The sequence below is a fragment of the Mirounga leonina genome, unplaced genomic scaffold (assembly GCF_011800145.1).
Source record: "Mirounga leonina isolate KUSES-001 unplaced genomic scaffold, KU_Mleo_1.0 Mir_195, whole genome shotgun sequence".
NCBI classification, from domain to species: Eukaryota; Metazoa; Chordata; class Mammalia; order Carnivora; family Phocidae; genus Mirounga; species Mirounga leonina.
Window position 1 is genome coordinate 2089342 of NW_023270490.1, and position 20658 is coordinate 2109999.

At 56.2% G+C, this 20658-nt stretch overlaps 1 protein-coding gene across 3 annotated transcripts in view; it reads left to right on the forward strand.

Annotated features, from left to right (window-relative positions):
* The window catches only part of BCAS4 (breast carcinoma amplified sequence 4), a 56371-nt gene that overhangs the window by 17973 nt on the left and 17740 nt on the right, over positions 1 to 20658 (forward strand). For 2 of the 3 annotated variants that reach the window (XM_035025405.1, XM_035025407.1), the window contains exons 3-4: positions 6605 to 6706; positions 11662 to 11796. In XM_035025405.1, the coding sequence (XP_034881296.1) occupies positions 6605 to 6706; positions 11662 to 11796 (237 nt within the window). Of the gene's footprint in view, positions 1 to 6604; positions 6707 to 11661; positions 11797 to 11892; positions 12773 to 20658 lie in introns of those variants that run through there. The other variant, XM_035025406.1, reaches the window with a different exon arrangement.

Genomic DNA, 20658 nt, shown 5'->3' on the forward strand with positions numbered 1-20658 from the left:
GTTTAGATTCTGGAAATCCTCCTGCCCCAACAGCTGAGGCTCAGTTTACCTGGTGCATCTGTGCACGTGGCACGGAGAGAGGCGTCCAGCTCTCAGCCTGGGCTTGGAACCTCCTTTTCTCGTTTGATCCAAGCTAGGGATGAGTGGGGGCCTCTGGGGAGCAGGTGATGTCACACCATGGACACTGTCCCCTGGGTCCCTGCGTTGGCCTTTGGAAACACTGATCAAGTTAGAGGTCTGAGAGAGGCCAGGCTCCCTGGTACACAGTCCAGAGGGAAGCCACTCCATTTCCGACCACATCAGGCTGTTAGGAACGAGAGTCCGGCTTCCTGTCTGATGAATTAACTCCACAGCCAGCCTGTCCTTGATCGCTCTATGTGACTGGAATTCACGACCCTGTGCCTGCCACCTGTTTAGACCTTAGATATAATGCTGGTAGCTGCCACTTTGAGCTCTGACTCTGCCTGCTGTGGGGCCTTGGGCACAGCCCGTCCGCTCTCTGTACCTTTCTTTTCTCTTCTGTAAAATGGACATAATGGTCCTGATTGTCTATGGCTGCATCGAACTACCCCAGAACTTAGAGGTGTGTGTTATGCGGGCCAGGGCAGGGCCCAGAGGGGATGGTGCATCCGAGCCACGTGCCACTCGCTGGGGCAGGGATGTCCAGGTGGCTCCTTCTCTCACTCGTCTGACATCTGGGCTGGGAGCGCTGCGCGGCCGGGGACCGGTTGGTGTAACTTCTCCCCACGCAGCCTCTCCTCGGGGCTGGCCTGGGCTTCCGTAGCGTGGCGTCTGGCCTCCCGAAGCAAGCATTCCAACAGAGGGGAAGTGGAAGCCGCCAGGTCTCCGGAGGGTTGGGTATGGAAACTGACGGTCTCACTTCTGTCATATGTTACTGGTCACAACAGTCAACACACCCAGATCCAAGGGGAGAGGACACAGACCCCACGTGTCCATGGAAGGAATGGGAAGAATTTGTAGCCCTCTTTAATCTACCGCAAACGGTATCCTTCTCCTCAGAGTTAGGGTGCGGACTCGATGAGGCGGGGATGTGCTCGTTCCGTCCTCTAGACTGACCACAGTGAAGAAGACCGACGGTAGCAAGTGCGGGCAAGCGTGGAGCAGCAGAAACACTTGTTCACGTGCTGGTGGAAACGCCAGATGGCACAGCTGCTTTGGAAACGGTGTGGCAGGTTCTTACGAAGTCACACGTGCGCTGACCCTACATCCCAGCAATTGTAAAGCGAGGTAGTCACCCAAGAGAGATGAAAGCGAGGGTCCACAGAGACCCGTACACAAATGTTCCGGAGCAGCTTCGTTCACGATGCCCCGAACCAGAAGCAACCCAAATGCAAAAGAACAAAGCGCCCCGAACATCATGGGTGCCTCACAAACGTGAAGCCCGGGGGAAGGAGTCAGACACAGATTTGCATGGTGGTGGAAGCCAGATCGTGGTCCACTCTGGGAGGGCGGTTGTGACCGGGGCCTTCTGGGCTGATGGGATGTTCTACACGTTGGCTGGGGTGCTGTTGATGCAGATGAGGGCACACATACACATTCGTCCAGCTGCCCGCTTAAGGCCGAGCCCTTCGCCGTCTGTCATTTCCTACATTCAAATGAAAATAACTGCTTAGCAGGATGCTGGCTCTGTGGGAGGTGACCCATGCATGGTGGCTCGTCATTATCAAAGCACCAGAAGGTCGTGACGCCGGTGAGGATTTGTACGGCCTCCAGCTCAGTGCCCTCTGGAGTTTGGGCACCTTGTCCGAGCCCTCAGAACCCCACCCCTGGCAGGGAGCAGACTCTTACTTCGCTCACATGGATGGAGAAAATTCTTTGTTGGCCTTGGTCCAGCACTTGCATTTGGCATTGGTGTGTGTTCTTGGGTCAAGTGCATTTGGCTCTCCTTCCTGGAGGCCCTGAATCATCCTGGACAGCCGTCTCTGCTCAGTGATAACCCCCACATCCGCTGCCCAGACTTCTGGGCTCTGGAGGCCAGCTCCGGGGAGGTGGGTAACCAGGCTGGGGAAGGGTCTGCCAGGTCCTCAGGCCAATAAACCCTGCTGGGCGTTCGTCCTGGCAGAGGCTCAGCCAGCATTGATTCTTCACTGACCTCTCTTTGCTCAGATGCATGTGACATGATGGTGTGAAGTGGGTGTGAGGAAAGAAATGTGTTGCTTTCCTTTGACTCCCCTGTAAGAAGAGAAGCGCCCAGGGCTGCCACGGACGCCATGCTGGGAGACTCTAGGGAGCGGTAGGGACTATGGTTAACCAAAGGGGGCAGCTGTACCCAGCTCTAGCCGATTGCTGTCACATGGGACACAGACTCAGGGCGGCCAGGTCCTCTGCTTTTTCACAAGAAGCTAGAAATCTGGGCTTCTCGGGAAATATCCTTCGTTTCCGATCGTGGCACCTGGTGTGGGTGCGCTTTGGTTTTTCTCAGACATGACGCAGGCTGACTCTGCAAGGCCTGGCAGAACATGTGCACAGACCTCTGGTGTCACCGGTGGCCTCAGACCAACCTGGATAGGAACCTTCCATCTGCCACTTGGTAGCCTCGTGACCTTGGGCCGTCGCCATTTCGTTTTCCTGTCCTTGCTCATTGTCCTCAGCCACGAAAGGTTGAAGATAAAATCGTTTCTGATTCACAGGGCCTGTTCTCAGCACGTGGCGAAGGTTCGTGGGGTGCTGGCCTTGTGCCCCTCCCACCCTTATTTTCCGCCTTCCAGTTCCCAGCTCAGGGGAACCACAAGAAAGGTTTGGGGGCCTTTCAGACCCCCAGGATTACTCTCTACTTACCCCCCACGCGTGGAGGGGGGGCTAGCTCCCCATGGCCTGCAATTCCAGTAATCGGAGAGGAGCCTTCAGAGAGGGGCCTTCTTGCCCGGCCCCAGATGCTCTCTTCCTTGGGTTCCTTCAGAGCTAGAGGAAGGAAAGGACGTGCTCCGTGAATCTCCTCTCTGCAGCATTCCCTTCTCTCTGGTGGGTGGGTCACTAGGACCAGGCCCTCCTGATTTTCTTTGTTCTCACCCTATTTGTTTTTTTAGAAATTAGCAGAAAGAAAAGATTTGCGTTTGATCCACTGTGTCCCGACCCTGCTGTGAGTTATCTACTCTTCGTTGAGTCACTGAACCTTGGTGATTTCTCCAGTTTAGCCTTGTGGGGGGGAGGGGATGGGTCTGTCTAGAGATTTGGCCTTGGGGGAAGAAAGGGAAAATATTGAGGGCTTTTTCCTGACAAGGGGCAAAAATGCGGTGCCTACAGGAGCCAGGCAGGATCTGGACCTGAGTGAAGGGGGCAGGGGGTGAGGCATTAGGGAGGGGTGGCGACTGTGTCACCAGGGAGCTCATGCCCCACCTGGAAGTTGCCGCCACTGCTCAGCCCAGCCTTCCGCGCCGGGGAGACTTAGGCCCAGTGTTGCCAGAGGGGCTGACTTTTAAGACACCTTGTAAAGCCCCACTTAATCACTTGAGTATTTTATTTATTTATTTATTATTTTTTATTTTTTAAAGATTTTATTTATTTATTTGACAGAGAGAGAGAGAGACAGCGAGGGAGGGAACACAAGCAGGGGGAGTGGGAGAGGGAGAAGCAGGCTTCCCGCCGAGCAGGGAGCCTGATGCGGGGCTCGATCCCAGGACCCTGGGACCATGACCTGAGCCGAAGGGAGACGCTTAACCACTGAGCCACCCAGGCGCCCCTCACTTGAGTATTTTAAAGCCATGTTTATATGTTTGTTTTGCAATAGTTTTAGATTTACAGGAAGAGAGCAGAGATGGTACAGCAGGTTCCCACACGCCCCTCAGCCAGCCCCTCCCCCCCCCAGGGTGAGCATCTCACGTGGCCACAGTACCTTTGCGGAACTAGGAAGCCCACATGGGTGTGTTGCTCACTAAGCTCCACACTTGATTCTCCTTTCGCAGGCTCCCTACTGATTTCCTCTTTCTGGCCAAGTCCCCACGGGGCATTCGGTTGTCCTGTCCACTTGGTCTCCTCCTCTGTGACGTTTTAGTCTTTCCTGGCTTTCGTGACCTTTTGCGGAGCTCTGGCCAGGTATTTTGTAGAGGGTCCCTCAGCTTGGGTTTGTCTGATGGTTTTCTGGTGGTTGGACGGGGGTGGCGGGTTTCTGGAGAGAATCCACAGAGGTGGCATCATGTCAGGGGCGCTTGGCCCCCGTGGTCCCCTTCCCGTGGCCTGTGTCCCGTCATTTCTTCCTGACAGACTCTCATGGATTCCTGTTGTCCTTCGAGTTATAATCCCATATCGCCTTATGTATTCTCTTGTCCAGATTATTCCCGCTACGGCCATTTGGCTCTTTCCGGTTGGCTCCTGTGTAAACACTCCCTTACAGAGCGCCTGGCTGGCCCCATCACTGGAGCAGGCGACTCTCGATCTCAGGGTCGTGAGTTTGAGCCCCACACTGGGCATAGAGATTACCTAAGGAAAAATATGTTTAAAAACAACCAAAAAACACTCCCTTACGTTCTGGAACTGGAAGATTCTCCAGGGGCTTGTTTTCCCTGCCCCACCTCTAGAATCAGCCATTTCTCCTAAGAGCCCCGCTTGAATCTTAAAGTTGGAAATCAAGTCAAGTTAAAAAACTCAGACACTTTGCGAACCACACGAGGTGCATGTGTGGGCCCCATCCAGTCAGAGGTGGTCTTGTTTAACCTCCAAAGCATTCTTTCAAGAGAAGTACTGTATGGTCCCCATCTTATAGACTAGGAAACCGAGGCACGGGGAGGTCAGCGCAGAGACGGAGGCCAGGCGGCATGATGCCAGATGCCACCCTCTCAGGACCTGTCTGTGCCCTTGTGGGGCCAGGACGTGGGACAAGAATGTACCCAGGACGGTGACTTGGAGCCAGGTGCCCAGGGAGGTGGCAGCACCGTGACCAGAGGAGGGGGACCAGGAGGGAAGAGTTTGGTTTTGGACACTCAGGGAATGGGGTCGCTTCTGAGACCCAGGGCACATCCTGAAGGACGATGGGAGCAGAATTCCAGGAGAACCACAAGAAGAAAAAGGAGGAAAAGCAGATAGTTTTGCAGGCATTTTTGAAATTAAAATTTTGTGCTGAGTTGTCACTGTGTTAGTTATCGATTGTTGGTTAACACACTGTCCCAAAACTTTTGGTCCTCACTACTTGGCGGCGCCTGGGGGTCAGGCGTCCGTGCGGCCATGCTGGGTGGTCCCTGTGGTCCTCCTGGCAAGGTGTTGCTTCTGCTGGGGCAGGACCACGTCCAGCGAAGCCAGCAGTTATGTGCCTCAGTTCCTCTGTCCCTAGCCACGCGGGCCTCACTGCAATGGCAATTGGCTGGTGATGGAGAGGCCCGGTGAGAAAGAAGATGGGGGAGGGAGAGGGAGCGTGCATGAGCTAGAGAGAGAGAGAGAGAGAGAGAGAAGGCCAGCAAGCTGGGGGGACAGTCCTCTGGAACCCTGTCTCCAGAGTGACCGCTCTCCTTTTGGCTGAGTCGTCTCTGTTAGAAGCGAATCGCCAGGGCCGGTTCACGGTCCAGGGGAGGGGATCCCACAGCGGGCTTGAATACAGCAGGTGTGAATACCAGGAGGCAGTGGTCACTGGGGACCATGTCAGGAGCTGTGCCAAACACTTGTGCCAGATGTTCTCTCCTCACCTGCATGCCAAGGAAGCAAGAAGCAAAGGCAGGCTCAGAGGAGTGCGGTGACTTGCCCAAGGTCACACAGCTCACAGTGGGTAGAACCGAACTCAGACACCAGGCTGAGTCCTGCGCCCAGCTCCTGGTGTTCCCACTGGTGTTCTGTGACTGTCCCCACACCCCCACTCCAGCATGGCTTTGGAGCTTAGCTGAAAACACAGATTCCCAGCTGACCCCAGACATAGAAGGGCCTGGGAATCAGCATTGGAAAGGTCTCCCTCAGGGGGTCCCGATGCTCCCTAGCATCTGAGAGCAACTTTCGCCGCCTCCCTGCACCATAAGGAGATGCTAACGTGGAGATGGAATCTCTCTCTCCCACACACCGAGGGGTTAGGCTTGGTCCTTTGGCTCTTAAAGAAAATCGAGGCATAGGCATCCGATTTCAGTGCCCCAGGGAAGGATGTGGCTTCGTAAAGGTCATAGCCACTTTCGGAGCCCTTCCAAGCAGAAGCAGTGGAAACTTAAAAGAGATGCTGTCGGGGGGGGATGCTTAGCGCAGCGTCCACAGAGAAGGGCGCACTCGGATACAGGAAAGCTGTGGTTTTCATTCACATTATTAATGAATGTTAGTAATTATTATCGACTTATTAGTATCATTAATTTCAGGGCAGTGAAAACTTACCTCAACTTGGGTTTAGAGAAGAGATTTCGATTTCTTTCCATTTGCTCCAGTTGAGTGGTTTGGAAAATGGGGCTCTTTCGTTTGGGACTGCTGTTGTCAGGTGTTTGTGGGGGCAACAATCGGTGGTTCAGTAAGTAACACCTGAGTAGGTCTGGGGCCCGAGAGGCGGTGGGCTATCCCTGTGCAGGATGCCGCTCGGCCTCTTGGCCATCCGCGAGGTCTCTGCAGACCCTGGGCGACCCGAGAGACTGGCTGGAGCCTGGGGTACCAGGGCAGAGGGCCTGATGAGCTGTTTTGTTTCTTGCAGATCAGGAGCGACACTTCACAGATCTTGGAGGAAAACATCCCGCTCCTTCAGGCCAAAGTGACAGAAATGCGTGGCATCTATGCCAAAGTGGACCAGCTAGAGGTGTGTCTGGGATCGTGAGCTTTCTTTGCGAGATCTGTGGGCTTGTTCTGGGTCTTTCATCCTCTCTTCTGAAATGCCAATCCGGTCTCGAGCACATCAGGCGTTAGACCCAGTGCAGGGGGTTGGTGGCCAAAGAGGGGCTGTGCTTACGTGGTATTTTTTTTTTTTTTAAAGATTTTATTTATTTATTTGGCAGAGAGAGAAAACAAGTAGGCAGAGAGGCAGACAGAGGGAGAGGGAGAAGCAGGCTCCCCGCCGAGCAGGGAGCCCCATGCGGGGCTCGATCCCAGGACCCTGGGATCATGACCCGAGCTGAAGGCAGCCGCTTAACCGACTGAGCCACCCAGGCGCCCCTTACATGGTATTTTTAAAAATATGACAAACACGAATTTATATAAAGTACCCCACTTAAAAATTAGGGTACTTTTTAAAATAAGAATCTGACTTTTAAGCCGCTTTTGGAAATTCAGAAGCTTTAACAGCACTTAGACCACATTTCTTTAAATACTTTAAATACTTTAATCTCAAGGTTTATTTCTCGAGGTCTAAATACATGAAGTATACGCATCGTAAGTGTATGGCTCAGTGCATTTTTACACACATCAACTCCCATATGAGGATGACCCAAATTGAGAAGTAGAACGTTTCCAAGCCCTGGGCTGTGTTTTTGTAGAGCTAATGGCCGCCGCCCCTCAGATGGGGCCTGTGTCCTGCAGCTTACCACAATCCCCACCGTGCCCTGTTGCCTCATTGCTGACTTACTTCACCCACATCTTATTTGCGGGAGCCCCGGGCTAAGCCCAGGGCATCTCGGTTTTCTCCTTGCTGCACTACAAAGTTGACACCCTCACTGTCCCATCTCCCGGAGGAGGAGCAGAAACTCCAGGCGGGAAGCCACTTTTCCGGGGTCCCACCACTCATGCCTGGAAGCTGGGACTTCAGCTGGCATCCGCTGGAGCCCAAGCTCTTCATCGTTCCCGGGGCCCTCAGCCTGGGGCCCTGGCTCCTTACACAGTGAAGAGCCCGGGAGGCTGGGAGGAGCTTGCCGTTTAATCGCGGTCGCCTGGACAGAGGGGATGTGAGCCCCTCCGAGCCGTGGAGGAAAGGAGCGTGGCAGTCCACGCTGGAGTTAGCAGAGAGTTAACATTCTTGTCAGGAGAGAATGAGGCAGGAATATAATTAAAACTTTGCCCTTGGAATAGCTGATTCATTTGAATTTTATTCCACACGTTCGACAGAGGGAAGAAAATGTGAGGATTTGAAGTCCTGGTTCTCGCCTCGCTGGGTTGGCCCAGCCCTTCCCGTGGCAGGCAGTCTGCTCATGCTGAGGGCCTACTGTGTGCCACTGCGGGGCTCTCACAGTGAGAGAGACAGGGGCCGTCCGTGGCCGTGTTCCACCAGGAGAGACCCGGCCACAAAGCATTCCTATAACCGTAACAAATAGCCACAGACTTAGGGACTTAACACAACACGGATTTGTGTCTTAACAATCCTCCCGAGATTGGAAATCCAAGATGTGTCTTACAGGCTAACACTGAGCTGTCAGCAGGGCTGGTTCCTTCTGGAGGCTCTGGGGAGCCTCCGGGTCCGGGCCTTGCCCACCTTCCAGAGGCTGCCGGCATTGCTTGGCTCATGGCTTCCACCCCACGCGTAGCTTCTTCCAGACTCTTTTACTCTGCCCCTCCTGCTTCCCTCTGACAAGGACCCTGTGATGACATGGGGCCCACCTGGATAATCCAGCATCATCTCCCCATTTCAGGATCTTTAATCCCATCCGCAAAGTCCCTCTGGCCCTAGAAGGTAATACGTTCATAGGTTCTGGGAGTGAGGACGTGGACCTCCGTGGGGGCACATTTAGGTGCTTGGTGAGGACCACTCTACTCTTCTGGTCGTTGCTGCCACAGGCCGAGAGGTGAGTCTGGCCGGGGCGGCTCCTCGCCACTCTGCCCAGTTGGCTGTGGACCCCGGGCCCTTCCAGGGAGCTCAGGACCACCCTCAGATCAGTGCCGCCTGCCAGGAGGGGCTTGAGGACCACAGGGTGACCACTCGGGCAGGCACTTGGGCCTTTCTCAGTTTTAGTATTAAAAACGAATCCATACAGGGCACCTGCTGTGAGCCAGGGACTCGAAGTGCTTTCCTGGGAAGAAGGTGCTCCACCCGCCACCGCCCCGGGAGGAAGGTCCCGTTATGGGTCCCCTTTGGCAGAGGAAGCAGGGAGGCACAGAGAGGTGAGGTGATCTGCCCACGGCCACACAGCTGGGCGGGGGTAGAGCTGGGGTGGCAGACGTCTGCTCCTGACCGCTCCTCAGTGCCCAGTGTTGGCTCTCCTGCCTGGACCGCGCCCTGGTCTGAAGCCGGGGGGCCTTTTGCCAGAAGTGTTCGCACCCGTCAGTACTTGCCAGTATGTTTGGGAACAAGGGGGCTTTCCTCTCTCCTCCCTGTCTTCCCTCCCTCCTCCTGATCATAAAAGTCGCACAGTTTCATTGTAGAAAAGACGAGGTAGGTGGGAGTCCTCCCTACTCCCAAGGCGCGGCCACCAGCGCGACGGAGGAGGTGGCCCTCCCGCTGTCCCCCCCCCGCCCCGGCCCGTCTATGTTGGAGCCTCTCCGAGTCAGGCCTCTCGCTGGAGGGCCCTTCGGAGGCTCTTCCAACGCCGGCAGCGCGCTTCCCCAGCGTCACCTCACACTCCCCAGCAGACTGACGCTAGCACGGGGAGCACGGGGAGCATGGGGATGATGGGGACGACGGGGAGGACGGGGAGGACGGGGAGGACGGGCACCGTGGGACCCTCTGCTGTGTTTCACAAGCAGATGTGCCTCTGCTGGGGGGCAGCTCCCCGGCCCCGTGGCCCCTTGTCTCCCGTCCCCCCCAAATCTCGTGCGGCTCATTGGACCTTCCAGCTCTGCCCCTGCCAGAACCCTGGGGCGGCAGGGGCGCAACGGCATCTTTTTGCTCGGGTTGCTCGCGTCCGCGCCCTCCATCCAGCGGAGCCCCTGCGGGCCCGCCGGGCTCTGGTGTGGGCCTCGGGACCGCCTCGGACTCTGCACCTGATCTTTCAGGACCTACATTCTGGAGGCTGACGGATTGTCATTAAGCAGACAGGAAGTTCGGAGGCTGAGGAGGGCTAAGAAGAAGACAGGGAGGGCGCCTGGGTGGCTCAGTTGGTTAAGCGACTGCCTTTGGCTCAGGTCATGATCCTGGAGTCCCGGGATCGAGTCCCGCATCGGGCTCCCTGCTCGGCGGGGAGTCTGCTTCTCCCTCTGACCCTCCCCACTCTCATGTGCTCTCTCTCATTCTCTCTCTCTCAAATAAATAAATAAAATCTTAAAAAAAAAAAAAAAAAGAAGAAGACAGGGAAACTGGGGGTCACCACAGTGCCGGGGGCTGTGGTAGATGAGGCAGTGAGGGAAGGCCTGTCTGTGGAGGGCCTGAGAGATGGGCAGGGTTCACCCCGTCAAGGACAGAGAGCAGGACCCGGCCTGGAGAGAGCAGGTGGAAGGGCCCTGTGGTGAGTGGGGCCTGCGTTTTCAGGGAACCCAAGGGAGGCCGGTGTGCCTGGTGTGTGGGAGGATGAGCGGCAGGGCTGGGGATGGTGGGCTCCTTGTAGGCCTTGGTGGGGGGCGGGGGGGTGCGGCATGAGCTTCCTTCTAGTGAAGGGAGGCTCCCTCGTAGGGCCCAGCCCTGAGATGTCCTCCTTCCTCTTCCTGGTGAGAGAAGCTCTCTTCCAGTCCACTGTGGGAACAGGCAGGTCCACAGAGGTGAGGCTTTTGTGACATGGCTCTTCGGTGGCCTTAGCCATGTATGCATGCAACACACACACACGTTCACACACGTGACCACGCACACACACTTAAATACATGCGCATGCAGACACACACGAACACACGCAGGAACACGTACATGCACGAACACGGACACTCACGTGTGCTCAGTGTGGAGGAAGGCATGAAGAGATACCACAAAAAGGAGGCAGATGGGTGGGTTGAATTTTTCTGGGCCTACACAATATTATTTTTTTTTAATTGTGAATTTATTGCTAACATTGATAAAAACTGGAGACTTTTCATAAAATCTACAGGTTTTTGTTTTTTGTTTTTTTTTCAAAATGATACCTGACATTTATTGAGGTCGATATGTGCTAAGCACTTAACTGCTTAGCAAGGTTGGTATTATTTGTCTTCAGTATAGTAGTACCATCATTATTATCATCTAATGGGTAAGAAAATTGAGGCTTGTGGAAATTAAGTAAGTTGCCAGAAAGCACACAACTAGTAAGTGACGGAGCCTGGATTCTAATCCACAGAGTCTGACCCCAGAGTGTTCTCTCCCTCTTCTCTCTCTCTCTCTCTCTCTCTGTTTTTTTTTTTTTTTGCACCTGGGAATTTTGTATCAGAGGCCTGGAGCGGAGTGGCCCCCTTGGGCTTGGACCCAGCTTTCTGGGCCATCCTAGTCTCCACTCAGCCCTCCTTCACCTGCTTGTCACCTGCCTGCGCCTTAGCAGCCTCTGAGTTTGAGACTCTCTGCATCCCCATCAACTATGAAAGTGAGCATTTTGGCAATTTCTAAAGAGCTCATCTTTAATAAAGAAGGCTCTGCAGTCTGATGGATATGCACCTGACTCCTCTCTCGGCCACTTGCTGGCTGCGTGACTTTGGTCAGACGACCCGACCCCTCTGAGCCTCAGTGTCCCTCCTCTGTAACATAGAGGCTAAAACTAGGGTCCCCATGGGGAGAAGGTGAGAGGACACAGTAGACGTCTGGCCAGGCCCCGCCGGGGAGCTGTTACTGTTACGGTCAGGGCGTCTGAGGATGTCCCTGCTGAGCAGGGCCCGGGTGACCTCCCCGGGAGCACACGCCGAGGCCAGCCCCCCTCCGCAGGCTGGAGCAGCGCGGCCAGGACTGTGTTCCAGTCCGTGGCAGATGTGGCATCCCCGGCTCTCCCTTCTCTCCGCCAGGCCTTCGTCAAGATGGTTGGGCACCACGTCTCCTTCCTGGAGGCCCACGTGCTTCAGGCCGAGCGGGACCACGGGGCCTTCCCGCGGGCTCTGCAGAGGTGGCTGGGCTCCGCGGGGCTTCCCTCCTTCAGGAATGTGAGTATCTCCCCACCGCCCGCCTCCTGCCAGACCCCAGAGTGGGGAGAGGGGCTCAGGAAGTGAGAGTTCAAAGGGCATGTCTCACTTCCACAGACAGGAAATGGTGTCTGGCTGGCTGGCTGAGGGACTGCTGGCCCGGCTAGAGTGTCTCCGTCCCTCCCTTGGGCGCCTCTTCTTGCCCTGAGCTTTGAGCTTCGGTGCTGTGACCGCCTGCTTATTCATCCAGCATTTATTGAGCGCCTGCTGTATGCTGAGCACTATGGTCCTTCCGGGGTTACCGCAGTGAGCAGGGACAGCCCCTGCCCTCCTGTCCTGTCCTTATACACCTAAGGACGTGCTCAGGGTGACATTCAGAACTCAGGGTGCGTCCTCCTTCTGAAGGCACGAGTCAGCCTCCAGCCGACCAGAGGGGCTGGGGACGGTGCAGGGCCAGCCTGCACGTGGCCCTTTGTAACTTGCAAAGGCCTCTTCCCTCCACATCTCTGCTTCCCTGGGATCCTCCCTACAACCCCAAAGAAACCATCATTGTATCCGTTTTGCTGATGGGAAGACTGAGGCCAGACTGATTCTGCAGCGGAGACCTTCAGTGTTTAAGACATATCTGTCTTTGCAGCTTATTATCTGCTGGTCCCCTAGTCCAGGGGACACTGGGCAATGTCGAGATATTTTGGTTGTGAGCTGGATGTGAGGGGGCTGTTGGCATCTAGTGGGTAGAAACCAGGGGTGATGGGGCCCCTCGGTGGGCCAGTCAGTTAAGCGTCTGCCTTCAGCTCAGGTCATGATCTCAGGGTCCTGGGATCGAGCCCCGCATCAGGCTCCCTGCTCAGCGGGGAGTCTGCTTCTCCCTGTATGCACGCTCTCATTCTCTCTCAAATAAATAAATAAATAAATCTTTTTAAAAAAAGAAAGCAGGGGTGCTGTTACACTGTGCAACGTACAGGACAGCCCCCCACGACAGAGGATTCTCTAGCTCTGCACACGAGTAGTTCCGAAGCTGAGAAACCCCACCCGAGGCTGCATTCGGTCATTTAACAGTGGTTCCTATCAGGTCTGTTCCAAGCGCTCCGTCTGCTGGTTTCTGTGGCACCTCGATCTCATACCAGTCTCTGGAGGAAGGATCTTTATCATCGCCCCCACTTTACAGAGAGGGAGACTGAGGCTCTGGGAGGTGAAGGGACTTGTGGGAGGCCACACAGCCTGGTGTGATAAGGCAGGGTTGGACCCATCACAGCTCAGCCAGCTGCCCTGTCCCGCCCCTCAGCGGGGTCTCTCACTGTTCCTAGGGTCTGCCTGGGGGTCCCCCCTCTGCTCTTCCAACCCTCTGCCTGCCCGCGCATCTCCACTTGGTTGACCGTGTTTCAGGCGCTGCACCAGGCACTTCGTGTGTGTGGACTCATTTATTACCTTTCCCAGCCATCATGTGCACTGGGCATCAGCGTGATTCCGATTTGGTAGGAGATGCAGTGGAAGTTTGGAAGGTTTCAGTGGTTGTGGTCTTGCAGCCCACGGACAGCATTTAGCTGGTGTACTCGTTCTATTTGGTCAGGCAATGTTATTTCAACGGTGTGACCTGGGATGCCTGACTGGGCTTCCCTGTCTGGTCCCTGCCGGGAACCCATTGCTCCGTCTTGTCTTACACCTGTGCTACTCACTTACCTGCCACCTGGTGAGTCACTGGCCCAAGGCCGGTAACAGCTAGACAGGGGCCTCACAGATCTCATGGTTTTGAAACTCCTATTGATCCTTCAGAACCCAAGTTAATGCCACCTCTTCTGAGAAGCCCTCTGGGATTGCCCCATCTCCAGACAGATGCAATCTCTCTGTCTTCCAACAATGATGATGTCAGGAGCTGCTTCTCTGTCCTCCTCTCCCTTGAGCTATGGTGACTTTCCTTTGTAAATGGGCCCCCCCCCCCCCCCCCCCCCCCCGCCGCCTCCAGTCACACAGTGCTGATGGTTTAGAAGCACATCGGGGGGAAAATCAGAGGACCTTGGCTGCCCATGCCTCCAGCAAGTCTCCTAACACTGGGGCCTGTTGGGCCCTTGGTCTTTGCACTTTCCAGTCTTTTTCTGTGATCTGCAGTTGTCCCCATGTGGCTGGCACTAATGTCCCCATTTAGAGGCAGAGACTAAAGCTGAGAGACAGAGAGATGTATCTGAGCTCGGTGCTAGGTTTGGAACTCAGGCCTGCAGGCCTCTGAAACTGGGGTTCCCCTGCCCACTCCTGGAGCTGGGCATGCTGGGACCTGCACTCTTTCATCTCTACCAGACCTCGGGAGGTGGGGCCCCCCTAGGCCTACCTGCGGTGACTTGTTCCAGGAAGTGCATTCCAGCCAGGGGTGGTGAGTCATTCAGCAACCCAGCATGTTAAACTTGGCCCCGGGAGGGCTTTGTCTGGGGCAGGTGGTGCCCGTCAGTGTGTGCACGCGCGTGTATGCAGACCCAAAGATGTCCAGGGCTGTACCTGCACTGAGGGTGTGAGCTGGAGGAGTCCTTCTAGAATAATGATCATCACAGCTTGTGGTGGGGCCCTGACTGCAGGCACCAGCCATTCCCACCCTGTGAGGTAGGTCCAGTCATTGTCCTGATTTTACAGAGGAGGAAACTGAGGCACCAAAGAGTCGAATTGCTTGTCCACCCAAAAAATTGTGAAGCCGGGATTCAGATCTGTGAGTGAGGCCTGGGCTCAGGGCCGGTAACCTGCACCACTTGGCCCTGCATCATCTCTGTGCCTAGTTCTGCCCCTGGGACCACTATCTGGGAGATGGGGGTTCTCTTAGAGTGCAGGGGTGGATTCCCCCAAAGCCAGGATTCCACACTGGCTCCAGCTGGTTCCTCTCAGTGAGTCCACAATAGGCCTTCCTCCCCTCCCCTGACAGTGTGAAGCCCCCCCCCAGCCCCAGATTCCATCTCCTGCCCTTACCCACCCTCTTCAGACTCCCTCCGAGGGTCCCCGAGGTCCCCATGGAGTGAAGGGTTGGGCAGGGGTTTCGGGGCTCCCTTGGCCCCGTGGGAATGCTGGCAAGGGATCTTGTCCCCGTAGCGTGAGCTGTAGCACTCCCCTGAAAGCCCACCACCCATCACTGCGCCCCCATGACCCTTCCAGAGTCAGGGGAGGGGTGGGGACCCTCTCGTGGGGCCCAGGAGGGAGGGCCCTCAGCTTTCACCCCTGGAGCTGGGCAGGGGCCTTTTGGGGTATGTTTTCCCCCCTTCCTGCTAGCCCATGAGCTGAAGCAGGAGTTCCTGGGGAGGGCAGGGGGGGCACGGAGAGAAAATTGGTCCTTGTTTTTATTAACTTGGCCAGCCCCACCTTCCCTCCTTCCTGCCCTCCTCCTTCTCCCTCCTCCCTCACTTTGCAGATGTAGTGGGAGGCCCAGGGAGGGTGCAGGGCAGCTGGGCCGGGGTCTCCCCGCACCCCAGGAACAGGGCCAGGAAGTAGTCCACCCACCCCCGCGCCCAGCACCAGGGACCCGGACCGGCGCCTGCCCATGTGACAGTGCTGGGCTGTGGCCTGGGCTGGCCTGGCGGGGCCTGGGGGTGCCAGCCCGAGGATATACCACCTCCTCACGAGCTCCCCTGAAACCCAGGCCTTTTCCTCTGACCTGAGCTGCCAGAGAGGCAGGCCGTCGGTCCACAGGCTGAGATGAGGGCTGGCCTGGTACCCCAGGCCCTCTGTGCCCAGGTACAAGAATATACGTGGTCCGTGCCATGATTTTAATGCTGATGCACGTGTGTTTATGGGACAATGGTCTCTATCTTCATGCTGTACTATGTAAAAGTTTCCCATTACACTTTTATATTGTTTTTTATGGTGTTCCAAGATTTTTAACTTGTAGCCTTTAAGCATTGGACTTCTCTCTCGCTGTAGCTGGACCCCATCTCCGGCATGTTTTAGCTGTGTGTCCGTGGGCAGGTCCCTTAGCCTCTGTGAGCCTCAGGCCGCTCAGCTGTTGGTTCACGGGTGGCAGCACGACCAGGGAAGCTCAGCTTGACGGGAAACGGGTTTGGTGTTTGATGCAAAGTGACGAAGAATAGTGGTGGGAAGAGAAAGGAAGGGAAAGACTCCAGAACTCTCCGAAGGACGGTTCTGATGCTGAGCATCGGCAGATCCGAAACGCCAGCTTTGCCTGGAAATGAACGGAGTGACCTGGGACAGACTGTCCAATCGTTCAGTGGTCCGCAGGTATCGTGGCGATGGTGACACAGAGCCAGCCCTGCGGTGGCAGGCACCGTTCGCAGCTGGTCAAGGCCCCAGAAGGTGGGGGGAGGGGTGCTGCTTTTATCCCCTTTGCACAGGCGAGCAAACTAAGGCACAGAGAGGTTAAGTAACTTACCCAAGGTTACACAGCTGGGCATCAGGGTATGAACCCGCTTTCTCAGCGCTGTCCTTCGTTGCCTTGGGAGAGAGCTGTGATCTCCTCCCCCAGAAAGCTTGTGTCTAGTGGAAGAATATAGGCAGTGACCAAATCCTAAGAAAATTCAGTACATAGTCATTTCAAAAGGGGACCCTGGCTTGCTCTGAGGGAGCCAAGGATGGCCTCCGAGGAAGGGCCCCGTTAGCTGGGACCTGGATGATGAGGAAGTCAGTGTGATGTTAGGAGAAAGGGTGCACAGAGGCCCTGAGGGGGGACAAGGGGACAGCACGCGCGGCAGAGCAATGGCAGGATGTGCAGTGTGGCTTGGCCTAGTGAACAAAGGGGAGAGTTGGGGGACATGGGGTCACGGCCAGGTTAGGCAGGGTCTCGGGCCACACACAGGTGTTTAACACAATTTTGAGGGCAATGGGGAGCCATGGAAGGGTTCATAGCAGGGGAGTGACGTGGTAAGTCCGTTTTGCTTGGAGAACCGCCAGGCTCCTTCTCTCCCCTGAGCTTGGGCTGGCATCCAGGGTCGGCCATGCCGTGTTGAGACCTGAACAGTGTCATGTGAGAACCGAGTGGGGTGAGTGGTACCCTCCGAGCTCCTGGGTGCAGTTGGTAGGAGTGAGAGTCCTCAGCCTAGAAACGTCCCATGCGGTATGCCCTGAGCTCGCTGGAATCCTCACCTCCCTGGGCCTTGTGGGGTTCCAGAGACCCCACCTGAACAGGTGGCTGTTGGCTCGGGTCAACACAGGGGGCCCCCCACACCTGGAGATCTTTCTAGGCATGTGCGGAACTGGAAGTGTGAGCTGGAGCCACGGGGCCTTGGGCCTCGGCAGGGCATGGGAGACCATGTCAGGTGTCCCCTTGGCCCAGGCCCCGTCACAGCCCCCTGGCCACCCTCCCTGTGTCCTGCTGACCAGGCCTTCCTGTCTGCGCCCATGCCCGGAGGCACAGAGAAGCCTCGCTAATTTGTTTGGTTTGTTTTCCGTCGAGCCAAAACGTCGTGTTCAGGAGGTGTCATTTTGATTAATTTTCTGGTGGATAAGAGTATGATGCTTTCCAAGGAAATCTCTTTGGCTAACAGCAAAACCACTCGGGGCCAAGTGGTAACACCCACACAGAGCCAGGCTGTCCGGGTGGACTGCAGCCTGGCCCGGCCCCCCGGCCCCCTCCTCGGCCAACGAAGGCCCACGGGCAGCCTGGCAGCGTGCAGGAGCGCGTCTGCCGCCGAGACACCGTGAGGACTAGCGGGACCCGCGGCGACTGTGGAGCCCACGCCTCATCAAAAGGGGCACAGATGGGACGCCTGGGTGGCTCAGTCGTTAAGCATCTGCCTTCGGCTCACGTCATGATCCCAGGGTCCTGGGATCGAGCCCCACATCGGGCTCCTTGCTCAGTGAAGAGCCTGCTTCTCTCTCCCTCTCTGCTGCTCCCCCTGCTTGTGCTCTCTCTCTCTCTCTCTGACAAATAAATAAATAAAAATCTTTAAAAAAAAAAGGGGGGGGGGGGACAGATTGTCTGGCAGCTCACCGGCATCCTCACTGGAATGAGGTGATGGCCAAGTGTGACCCGATTTTCCTATTTTGGAGAGAGCGCTGGACCTCGAGAGTCTTCTACGAACCTTCTGGTGTCTAAAAGTCAGCAGCGAATGTTTCTAAATGGTAAGCACTGTGGGAAAAATCTGTGGCCCCTGTGGCTTGTGTCTAGCATACTCCCCAGCTCTGGACTTTAGGCTGATGGCCCGTACCTCCTCAGAGGTTTTTGGAGGCAGGGAAGAGTGAAGAGGCATCTTCTTTCCCTCTCTGCGCCGGCCCCAGCGGGGGCCCTTCAGCCCTCAGTAGCAGCGGGACTACCAGCCTGCAGTTTTCATGAGCATCTACTATGGCTCCGACGATTGCAGTTCTGTGGAGCACATATACGAAGGGCTTTCTGTGCCCTGTCTCTGCTTGCCCTGTCTCTGCAACCCCAGAGGGAGCTGTTGTTATCCCTGTTCACTGGGGAGGAACCTGAGGTTCAGAGGGGTCTATATACTTGCCCAGGGTCACCGGGCCTAAGTGGCAAAGCCAGGATTTGACCCAGCTTTGACCTTGGTCGGTGTGTCTGTCCCCTCCCTCTGCGCTCTTTCTAAGGCCTGGGACCACAGCCTCAGTGGTCACGGTCATACACGGAAGATCCTTAGGTCAAATCTGCCCTACCAACGTATGTTCTTTGCCCAGCATGGGGTGTGTGTGTGTGTTTAATCTGAATGAGTTGCCAGCATTTAAAAACCACATTTCACATAAGCATCTGTACTTGTCTTCTCTTAAAAGAACAGAGGTCTGGGTTCCTGAGCAGCATCCCTGCCATCTGGCCCAAGTCGCCCATGCTGGGTACCTGCCTCTGGGCCTTTGAGGTGCCCACCCAGGTGGAGCACGTAGTAGTTGTTCAGGAAATATTAATCAGTGGATGCTCTTCAGGCTTCCATGGCCCTTGATGGCCTCCCCCGATTTCTCAGGAGGCGGTCTCCAGGCCGTGCAGAGCTGGGATGAGTGTCCCGGCCTGCCCCTCTCCCCTGCAGCCTGGGGCCGCCTCTTGGGTTTTCCTGGAGGTAATGGAGGCTGTGGGCGGAGCAGCCCTGCCCAGGCGGGCCTCTAGGAGTCAGCAGTGCCAGGCTCGGTGTCTCCTCCCCTCCAGCTCGCTTGCTCTGTGCACCCCCCGGCTCCCTCCCCACCCAGCCCAGCAGAGGGAGGGGGGGAGGGAGGGAGGGAGGCTCTGGCTGGCTGGGGACGCCTCCCCCTCCCTCAGCCCAATCCCCCTGGAGGGGTGACTCCCGGAAGGAGGCATGGCTTGGCTGGGGCTTTATCTGGCGGTGGAGGCCGAGCCAGGCACCAACACAAAGAAGGCAGAGGAGACTCCAAGGCTCCTTCTCCCCGGCCCTGAACTGGCCTCTTCTTCTCCTTCTGTCCCATCATCCCTTGCGGTGGAAATGCAACATGAGCAGATGGCAAATACTAACGCAACAATGGAGGGCTGAGTGGCGCTTGGTCCCCAGCCCCCCTACTCACCAGCCACTCCCCCCCCCCCCCATCAAACTGGCCCTCCGTGAGCTACATACTCACACGGTCATGGGTCTATTTGACTCCAGATATTTGGTGGCATGTGTGCTGGGGAGGGACCGAGGCTCCCGGCAGGCTAGTTTGTGAACCAGATTCTTTTTTTTTTTTTTTTAAAGCATTGCATTCTTGTTGAGACTTTGAGGGTGACTGAGAAGAAAGTTCCTTTCGACAAGGACGGGTTTCTGTTTCACGGGGGGCTGCTCGTTGAAGGCCATGTGGGAGCATTCCAACTTCTCCCGGGTGGGTGGCGCGCAGTGAGCCCTCTCCAGCACCGCAGCCATCAGCTTTGGCGTCCACCATCGGCCTTGCTGTGACCGCAGCATCCCCGGGGCTGGTGGACACCGTGGCCTTTGCACATGCTGGTCCCCTCCCTGCCTGGGATACCCTCCCTGCACCCTGCCTGGTAATGTTGATTGATTGCTCAAGGCCAAGGGGAACGTTACCACGTCTGGGAAGCTGCCCGTGTACCCCCGGGCCAGTATTCCTCGGGGCTCCCCATTTCCTGTCCATCCCCTGGTGTCCTAGCACCTCAGGGTGTCATCTGTATCTTCACCTGTTGTTCCCCCAGACTGAGTTTCTCAAGGGTGGGGACTGTCTTATCTTTGACTTAATGGTAAGCAGGCGGAGTGCTCTGGGCTCTTCTTTGGGCCAGCGGGAGCCAGCACTTTACCTGGGTTCATCCTCATGCCCACCTGTTACACAGGTACTCTTACCATTTCCGCGGTACAGATGAGGAAACTGAGGCTCAGGGGAGTTCGAACATTTGGACTTCACCAGGGATTGGTTCCTTTGGTCCTAGAGCCCCATGTTCTTCGTGCTCCAGGGGTCGAAACACTGGGGTCAGGTGGCCCTAAATGCGGCCTGGGGGCCGGGCAGGGACTGCCGACTGAAGAGGCAGCTGCCCTCAGCACCAGCCCGGGACTAAGGCTCCGAGTGGCCTGACGTTGGCCTTCTTTTAAAAAAAGAGAGGTTGGGAATGCAGATTTTGATGTGAAATCGATTGATTTTGAAAAGAAATCTGAGGAGACCTCTTGGCTCCCAGGCCTCCTATGGAGCCTGGCCAGGTGTGGGGTCAATGCCTGTTTACTGAGGGAGTGGGAGTGTCCCCCTCAAGGTCACCCTTCATAGATTCTGCTCTCCCTGTTCCCATGTTATAACGCACTGCCCCCGCCGACCCCCAAGTGTAGACCAAACCCCTGTGGTACTCGGAGGGGGGTAGCTGAAAGCATGGTCCAGACCAGGGCCCCACAGCCTTGGCATTGCTGACATTTGGGGCCAGATCGTTCTCTGCTGCGGGGCTGTCCTCCACATCGTATGATGTTAGCAGCGTCCCTGGGCTCTGCCCAACAGATGCCTCCCTTTATGACCATCATAAAAGTCCAGAAATTGCAAAAGTCCCTGGAG